Below are 9,526 nucleotides of genomic sequence, written 5' to 3'. Positions count from 1 at the left end.
GAAGATACGGGCTTTGGTGAGTGAGAGGATTCAAACGTTGGTAGACGAGAAACAAGAATGGTAGAAAAGATCGATATAGAGCTGGAAACACGGTGAAGCCGTCGCCAAAGTCGAAAAAAGGGTGGGCACGTTTGTATTTAAAGGTCGGGGTGAAGTGTTGTCGAGAGTGTGGATTCGGATGGGAACAAAGCGAGAGGTGCGAAGAGTGTGTGGGAGAGGTGCTTGGAGGTTCTGTATATAGATGGCCTGGTGCTTGGAGACTTTGATGGATGGAGTCAGTGGGCGACGCTCAGGGAGCCCACGCAAAGAATGGACCTGGGATTGTCCTGCAAGGTCAGGGCCATAGAACAAGTACCGCTACGTCGGAGGTATATGTAAGGTAAACGGGACGAAGGAAGGGGGGGGGGGGGGGGTGAGTGGGAGGGCCAGACCAGACTGATAGACAGACTGAAAGAGAGAGAGAAGGAAGAGGGCGAGCCGGTAGCAGAGACAAGTGAGAGTAGCAAGAGAGACACAAACAAGCCTGAGTCCTGAGCAAGCCAGAGCCAGAGCCGGCGGGGGCCCAAAAGGCAGACCAGACTGGCGGGCAGATGAGCAAGCATCATGGTCCCAGAATTATGATTGCCCCCTTGGCCCTTGCTCTCTGGTTTGCCGGGCTCCAGGAAGGTTAGAAAGCCAGGCCGTGGGCCACTGGACCTTGGTGCCCTGGACTCTGGAGTGAGAGAGAGCAGGACGGACGGATCGGGCAGAAAGAGACAAATGATGCGGTAGACGAATAGAAAGGGTACGCGCAGTGTTCAGGCTCTTGCTCGTTCCCTCTTGGAGCACAATCCCTTCAGGCTCAGGCCCGGTCCGAGGGGGTGTGCTTAGGTTTTTGGGCCGTCCTGGGGGGAGTGTGTGCCCGAGTCCCCCTCCTCCACGTAGGAATAGTGTATCCATACGGATACATAGACGCACACTTCAAGTCGCACACGGTGCCGCTGCACAGCACTGGCTATGTTGTCTGTCTGTCCGTCGGTCACGTATGGGGTAAACTGACCCAAAGCCCAAGCAAGGAACCTACACAGCAAGGCACACATCCGTTCCAACTTCCCACCATCCCAGGCACGCATACCAGACCGGCGGCGCGCTGTGTCTACGTAACTATCCCTGTTTCCTCGCCTGTTGTGGCTCCGTTTTCTCATCGGTTGCTCGGTCTGGTCTCGTTTGGCTTGGTGGCTAAACATCTGCCACTCCGCGCTGGTGTGCGTGCTGCTTTGCAACCTTTGCCTGTTATGTCACCAGTGCAGCCATTGATGCTCTCAGCGTCATGGTTTGTGGAAAGAGGAAAAGGGGACGGAAACCCACTAGGTGGACCCGTACTATGCTACTGGTGGCCGGCCGGGCACCACGGGTAGCCAAACAATTCATAACGACGCTTGAGTTGGCTTTCCACGCCAGACGTACATGGCTTGCCATAGGGCAGTTTTGCCCAAAATTGGCTCTCGAGACTAGTCGGCGCCAGGGGTGATCCTTCTTCACGGACGGCAAGACTCCAGAGATAGCGAAACAGGCACCGGCTCGTCCCCTAAAACTGCGTTGCCCTTCTCGAGCTTCTATTCGACGAAGGAGCAAGATTTGAGGAGGAGGGCCACGCAAAACGGGGGACGGACTGGGAGGTGATGGACAACCAGCGAGCCAGCAGGCAGCTGTTAAGCTGCTGGACGTGTGGACTTTGGACGGTTGGTGATCCTTGGCCAACACCGAGGAGCTGACGCTAAACACCAAGCCATACCAGAAGGAGGAGGGCAGAGAAAAGAGAGTTTCCTCACAGTGAGTAAACTAACCATGTTGGGAGATTTGGTCGGGGATGTTGACGCTAGTGCGTCTTCACGGCTCTTCTCTCTCGACAAGGTGCCTTGCTTGCGATGCACTTGCGCTGGCTGTTGCCTCTCTGCTCTCTTTCTCTGTCGTCTCCTTGCCAGGACTCACTTCAGTCTTCACCAATTACGAATCAGAAATGGGTCCCCAGACACATGACTTTCAAGCTCCCGGCAGGGATTATGGAAGCAGGAGAACGTGCGCTTCTCGCTGCGTGCCATCAAGGCCCAGAAACCGCTGGGACATACGCCGGGGACCCTCCCCCTTGTGCAAGGGGTCTGGGTGTGAGTCGTCAGTGACCGCGGTAGAGCTGAGAATCGAGACGATCAAGGGGTGCAGAGGAGGGCAAGAACGCGTTAACTCAGAGACGAAAGCCAGATTGAAATGCAACTGAGGGGGGCAACAATGCAGCTTCCCTGATCTTATTCTCGTCACCTGGGCTGGGAACTCAGGACTTCGATGCTACAGAGTCGGACAGGGGTAATGACGAGAGCCCAAGGTTGAGAGTACGTTACTCTTGTGCATGACCCTAGAGCTTGGTACATTGTACATTGACAAGTTTACTCCCCGCACTCGCGTCGAGAACGTGAAGAAGGAGGCAGTTCTGACACAGAAAGAGAAAGCGATGCAGCACAGCAAGGGTAGATGCAGAACGCAAATGCTGGCTGGCGCAGCCGCGCGGTGCCGACGCAGGGCTTGGCTTCACGCACGAACGGTATTGACAAGAACGGTTCGACAGTCGACGTCGAGCACAACGGGCAGTTCAGACAAATCCCCTGGCGGAATCCGTACGGATAGATGCCGGAGGTTATGGTAATGCGCTACTCGAGTCAAGGCAGCGTTGCCCACGTCTAATGAGACTCTGGAGTCTAGAGTCATCTCTCGAACGGGCATCATGGCTGCAGTGTGACAGCTGAACGCTTTCCGAGAACGACTTAGTGATTCTGGGGCAGATATTCAAGCTAGTTGCCTCACTTTCACCACGATGAGATGAGAGAACGAGAAGTTCATTTAAAGATTTCAGTTGCAAAACAGACGTTGTTCTTGGCTTGGCTGAGGTCAAAAATATTCCGCAAAATGTAACAAGAAGCACGGAAACTCGAAAGTATCTGCCCAGACCACCCAGTCTCTGGATCTCGCACCGTCGCATGCAATGGGCATAGGTATACTGGGGTTCAAACTTATGCATGTCTTTGTGCGTCGTCGTTGTGGCAGGGCCCGGGGGCATAAGTACATCCCCATCCATGTTATGCCTCGGCAGTCCACAGGTCTTCTGTCACCCACATCTCTCTCTCTCTTTCTCTCTCTATCTCTCGTCTGACCCAGGCGTGGGCGTGCCAGACCATGTCATTGTCAGGTCACCTTTTCTCATATATTCGTTTATTTCATTTCTTCAACCAGATCGATGGGCGAGAGTTTGGGACACAGCCCATCGGTCTGCACGTGGCCCAGCCCCTGTCTTGCGGAGATCATTCAGAAGGCGTTTGTCAAGGCGAAACGACGGAGAGGCGCATCCCAATGCCATTTCGTACCATATTACTCGCCCTGACCAGCGCTGAGGGCAGTATCCGTTCATAACTGCGTGAGCCTTGTCTTTTTCCAAGCTCCAATTGTCCCTCAAGGTGCCGACGCTAGCGAAAACCTGGATCCTCCGGTGCAGAGGCCATCATCTCCGACGAGATTGATAAGGTCACCGCTTCTTCTATGTGACTGGACTGACGACATCTTCCTAGTAAACGCATACTGTGTGCTCTTTGATTTGATATCGTATCCATCTCTTCTTTTCCGTTTACCCTATCCAGGGTCTTTTGAGAGCTAAGAGTCACACCTCGCAACTTGCAGTTGCTCGCGTGGCGTCGTTCACCCACTTCCTGTTCGTATCCGAGAACTTCCAAGTGGCTCTATGTGGCTCCCCACTGCGGACATGGGACTTGCCGCTAGGCGTTCCTAGATAGGTGGACTATTGTCCCATTCTCGGGGAGGTTTCAAATTCGCCTTGTCTTTTGTGTGTGCTCGTCTTCGCTCCGCAGCCTCCGCAAGCTGGCGTTTTACCGACGGGGCTATCCTTTCACCACGTGGAAAATGTCATTCGATTCAACGGGGAAGCCACTGGTCGACGGTTCTCCCCTTCCACTATTCATCAACCGGCGCAGCCCTTTCCGTCAGCCCCCGGCCGCTTGCCGCCCGGCCCCGTCACCGGTAGTATCGCGGATGGATGGTAGCGCCTCGTGCTTAGCAAGGAGCTTGCCCGTTCGAACCCGTTGAAAACGTGATGGGCGTTCTTTTTCGCCAGACCGATGAAGATAGTTTACCGTTTGACCCACCACGGTCAAGAAGTTGAATGAAGCCAGAGGGGGGGATGACCAGTCGTTCCCTTTACATCCCACCGCAACCTAATCATCGCTTGGCCCTTTGGGTTCGTCTCGAGAGGTCTCGACTCTCGATAGATTTGCGGGAGAGTGATGCGCTTGACTCAACATACCTGTCACCGGCTGATGCCGGCTCTGTTGAAGGTATCCGTACGGAGTACGAAGTACTGGATAACAATTCGGGAGAGGGGAAGCATCATTACGCAGTAGGTGACTATTTGGCCCATGTTCTATCCTGGACCGGATCGACCGTGCGCTGCCTGCCAAATGCTGCAACGGAAATCTTCCAACGATCCAAACCCCCTTCCCCTTCACTCTTCACCCCTCGCAAAGCTTGAGCCTGCAGCAAGTTAACCTCATTATGCTTTTTGACTTTTTCGGCGATCTCGCCGATGCTGCAAAGAAGACGACAGCACGACGTCAGTTTACCTGCCCCAAGAGCAGAAAGAGCCATGTCCGCCAAGTGTCGGGAAGAGCTCGATGCTGCCGTCCGGGTCGGGGCCCGCGGTTTTCCGCCTGCGTTGCTTTCTCGGGAACGACGATACTTTGATGTCTCGGTCTTGGCTGGAGATGTACTCCAAAGAATAATAAACACAGAGAAGAGCCGCGGCTCGACATGCCCGCCGTGATGCTTTTCTCCGACGTTGTCTTCTCCGAGCGGATCCGACGTTTCTCTAAGCGCCAAATCCACCCCCAAGAGGTTCTATCAGGATCGACAGAAGGCGGTGCTTCACGTGAGACGTAGGTCTCAGTGTGGCCCGGGTGCGTCTTTCGCTTTGACCTGAGCATGAACTCTGTGCTTCAATGACATGACGATGCCCGCGGGCTCATCTCTGCACGTCAGCGCTTTGATAATATGACATATCTGTACCCCCATCCTTCTTCTCTATCTTGCAATCGGCAGGTGCCGGTCTTCAATAGAGAATGTGAGGCGGAAGGAAGTCAGCTGTTCTCTCGGCATGTCGGACGAATTGCTTCCAGTCTTCGCCCGATGATGAGATCGAATGTTGATGCCACCAAGCTACGACCGATATGTCTGACCGGTGTACCCTAAACGCCCAGAACCCAATGTCCTTTTCGATAACTTCAGTACCGCCGTAAGCACGTATGCAAGGAAACCATTCTTTTCCATATGTCCGAGCCAACCGGTGAAATTCAAGAAGCTCTCTAGAGTACAAGACCACCAAGCATTCAACGGCCGAGTGAAGATGGCAGACCCTTGGGCCTATCCCCGGCCCCTGGGCAGTTTAAACTTTCGAGGGGACCAGTGGTGCGGGCGTCTTGCAAATCCTCTTGACCGCAAAGAGCACTCGATGAGTGCCCTGCTCCACACCGGTCAAGCTGCGCCCAGGGGTTTGTGGCCCGCTAAAGATTGTCACGAGCGTGACCCTGTCGGGCACGCAGGTTGTGAGATTGACCGCTCGACGAGTCAGGCGAGGGGAGGCCGTTGTCTCGACCTTCTGAAGAAGTTGACATCCCAGGCAGAGGTTTCTAGCTCGCTTCTAGCGCGTGGGAGGAGCGGGTTGAAGAACCCAAGACACGAAAGCCCCGGTTACCTTACGTTACCTGGTATGCTGGGTTAACCAAAATCCTGTCCCTAATCATAATCAAACCCGTCCTGTGATGTAGATATCCTGCCGGCATCATACTACTGCACAGGAGACAGGGCGGGATAGTCCAAAATAGCCGACGCTGCTATCAAGTATCGAACCAAACTTTTTGATGATTTTGAAACATGCTCCCACTGGCACGCAGGGAGACACTCTCACCCTCATGCCGCGCTCTGCGATGGCCTCATCGGTGGCCTCCTCCTTTTCTTTTCGATAGCTCTGTGCTGATCCAGCGGTCAACTCCGTCCGGGTGGGACTCGAAGCAGTCGATCATTCGTTCTCCTCACTTTCGGCGGTCGCAGGGCGTACAGATACACAATCATGCTACTACTCTCAGTGGGTTGCGCGTGTGTGTGACGGTGTGTCCATTCTCTCTGCCTCTCTGGTGCCCTGCCTGAGCGTGGATTTCGCTTGATGGTAGCGCCGTGGATCACGACCGGCGGTTCCGTCCCTCTGGCGCAGAGTTTTCTTTCCTCTCTGTTTCTCTCTCAGCTGGCGACCGGCGATGGCGTCCGTCATCTGTCAGGACTCGGAAGCGAGCAGGGAGTCAGCGCCATTCGTCATCTCGTCCCTACGGAGTACAGAATACCCATTCATTGCCCCCTCCTAAGAACTCCACGACAGGGTCAAATCTCGCCTGCCGCCCCGGCAGCTATATCCAGGGCAGCAAAAAGTCCCAGCAGCCTGGCTCGGCTGGCATATGTGGCTGACGCCAGTACCGTTCTATCCCAGTGCTCCGAGCTGCTAGGCCAATCAACGCGTGATCCGCCTGGCTGTCTCGGGGGTTCCCAATGACATGGTTCCGGAATCTGATTCGTAAAAGGATTGCAGGCTCTATTTCCGATATGGACTCTTTTCTGCCCTGGAGGTGGAATGGGAGGGGGCTCTCATCAAACACCACAGCCGGGCCCCATTCCTGTCCGGCCGCTGTAACGTAAAATGATTGAAGCGCGAAATTGTCTTCTTCTTGTTCTTTTGTGAGGGGGCGAAGAGGTCGAGCGACGATGGGGCGTGACCGCAATGGAGATTGACGTGGCCGATCGCGATGTGGATGTGCGTCAACACATCAGCCACCCCTTGACCCGCTGGCTTCGAGGTATGCAGTTGCTATTCGAAAGAACATGTGCTACGGATGACTGAGGAACGCGGGAGATGCAGTCCAGATTCCACGAGCTAGAAACAAGTATTTTGACGCGGTCAGTCAGCCTCCTCGTGTCAATACGTCGGCTAGTCTGGATCGTCAAAGTCTATGTTCCTTGGAGCTGACCCGGAAGTTTCGTCCGTTCTTCGTTCGGGCCTATCCCGACGTCCTCCGTTCAAATACCGTGTTCTCGGAAGCAAATAAGCGGCGAGCTTGCGACTGTACAGAGTACAATTGATTCCTACACCTTCAGTACGTATCCGTAGTCCAGTGTGATAGAAAGGACGGATTTGTGAGTCGACCGAATTGCCGTCAACTGAGTCATTGCACAGCAAGCCCATCGGGAAAAAAAGAAAACATGGATGCGCGTTGATTACTTTCCCATCCTTCGCTTTCGCGCCGGCACGCTGGTTCGCCTGAACGGTTCGTCCCACCGCCCGCTGCCGTCCGCATCCGTCTGGTCTGCCTCTGTGGGGAGAGCTGTCGAGAAAGAGAGAGAGAGAGTGTGTGTGTGACAGTGACTGTCATCATCAGTGACACCGCCCGGCGGGAATATTGCCCCAGATGTGCAATTTTGCCGGCAGGATACATCGTTCACACACCCTTGACAGGCCGCTGAAACGCCGTCCTCGTACCGAACCTGCGAGAGAGGCGGACCTCTCCGATGTGTGCCTCGCCGCGATCTCCGTTGATTGGCGAACTTGGTTATGCACGAATATCCATCGGGATCATCTCAACCGAAGCTTCATGATTGATTGGTTTTGGCCGGGTACATTACACGGAGATCGTCGTTGCGATCCTGTCGGTACCTAGGCGATGCAGACTGCAGCTTGCTGAAGAATGACAGGGGCTTAAGGGGTGGGTAAGGTGGGAGTACGAATCCTACCGTATTCTGGCCTGGACTTTGGGTCCTTGACCGGCGATGCATCAACGAGACCTCGCTAGAATTTTGGCATGCCATCATATATCACTCTCGGGTTCGCGGTATAGGGTGGGCTCAAGGTCGCACCAAAGGACATGTTTCCCGTTCGAGACTGTTGAAGGATGCAGCCGCCCGGCACGTCACAACTCCTCGGGATACTCTGAGTCTCCTCGGCTCAGTTCTTGTGTGATTGAAGCGTTCGCACACCACTGCTTTTGTGATCCACGGCAGTCAAACGGCAATCGATTCCCTCTCGCCAGATCTCTCCACCGTATCCCTTGGCCGAAGGATCGACCCACCCTGCCGTCCGTTCGGGTCGCTGCTCCATTCAAGGCAGATGCAGCAATGATAGGCGGTATCTACACCACACTGGAACAAGTCCACAACATGCGGACAATACGTTTCCGCTTGCTAAGACTTAGGTGTAGCTCAAAGTCCCTGAAGATCTCTCAACTCCACAGCTAGATAGATGGGGGCCTGAAGCTTGAAACTGGAGCAGTGATGCCCAACGTCTTTGGGCTAAGGGGAAATGCGAATCAAAAAGCTGGGGACGGCGAGATTGACAGACCCATCATTGAGGCGAGATAATTGTGGCTGATGGCAATAGCAATACGGGGCCTCCAGAGCCATAGGCGAACGGAAAGTATCCTGTCCTGTAGAGGCTATGCTGTTTGACATGTTCCATCTCTGTCTGAAGATCGGGGAGTTTAGGCCGGGCAGCTGTCCCAGTCCAGGTTCTTGAATGTGCACACGATATAACATGAACTGTGTATCTTGGTGCTTATGCTGCACTTTGCATCCAACATCACTCGCGATAAAACGTAGGGGAGGAGTGGAGGTTCAACCCCTCATCGGTCTGCCAGGTGAGTATAGTTGGGAAGATTGGGTTGCGATGTCTCCGGGCCGATGCCTAAGCTGCCGTTTTCGGACTCGTCGTGACTCGTACCAAGTCTTGGCCGATCACGAAATGATTACAGATCGAGACACCGGAAAACTAAGTTGGCTTCACTCGGTCTCGTGTGTGTACGGAGTAGTGTGATCCAGATCGTGAGTTTGGTCTTGCGAAAAGGGGTTCCCGGTACGCTCGCCGAACCGGCGAGTACGCCGACATGAACCAAACGAGATGAACGTCACAAGACCTGTCCCAACTGAACATGGAACCTAAAGTCCGGAATACCCAATTTGTTAATACGATGGTGTCCGATGGAATCAACCACTGTAACCCTCCCGTCGGAAGCAAATATCGGCAGTATTCTAAGCCTCAATCCCCGGCTTCGACTTTGGCGGACTTTCAGTTACTTTCAACCCCCGGTTGGTGTTTCCTATTCCCGGCTGTGTCTTCTGAGCAGCAGTTCATTTTCAATGAGACATAGAACACGCATTGTCGAATTCATGACCGGCATATGTACATTACCTCGTCAGCAACACTTATTGCATCGTTTGCATGTTACTGGATCAGATAGGCAATCACCGTACGAGAACATCTGGTCACTCAGATTCCTCGATCACTTCCGCTGCTTCAGATCAGAACTTCCGTACATGATGTTGCTTACCTAGTCGTCAATGCTCTCAAAATACCTTCCCTTCCCTTCGTAAGTACCCAGCGATATTGTCATCATCGATA

At 54.0% G+C, this 9,526-nt stretch overlaps 1 protein-coding gene across 1 annotated transcript; it reads right to left on the bottom strand.

Moving 5' to 3' along the window:
- Nucleotides 1-2,151: 2,151 nt before the first annotated feature.
- On the bottom strand, nucleotides 2,152-3,052 carry BDP55DRAFT_683190 (uncharacterized protein; the record flags this gene model as incomplete). Its single annotated transcript, XM_060576319.1, has 1 exon — nucleotides 2,152-3,052. One exon carries the CDS (start codon nucleotides 3,047-3,049, stop codon nucleotides 2,669-2,671), a length of 381 nt encoding a protein of 126 aa, XP_060423035.1. The 3' UTR covers nucleotides 2,152-2,668.
- Between the last annotated feature and the right edge of the window lie 6,474 nt (nucleotides 3,053-9,526).

This window comes from Colletotrichum godetiae (genome assembly GCF_030913485.1).
Source record: "Colletotrichum godetiae strain CBS 193.32 chromosome Unknown BDP55scaffold_76, whole genome shotgun sequence".
Classification (NCBI taxonomy): Eukaryota; Fungi; Ascomycota; class Sordariomycetes; order Glomerellales; family Glomerellaceae; genus Colletotrichum; species Colletotrichum godetiae.
This window is presented reverse-complemented; position numbering and strand designations above follow the sequence as displayed.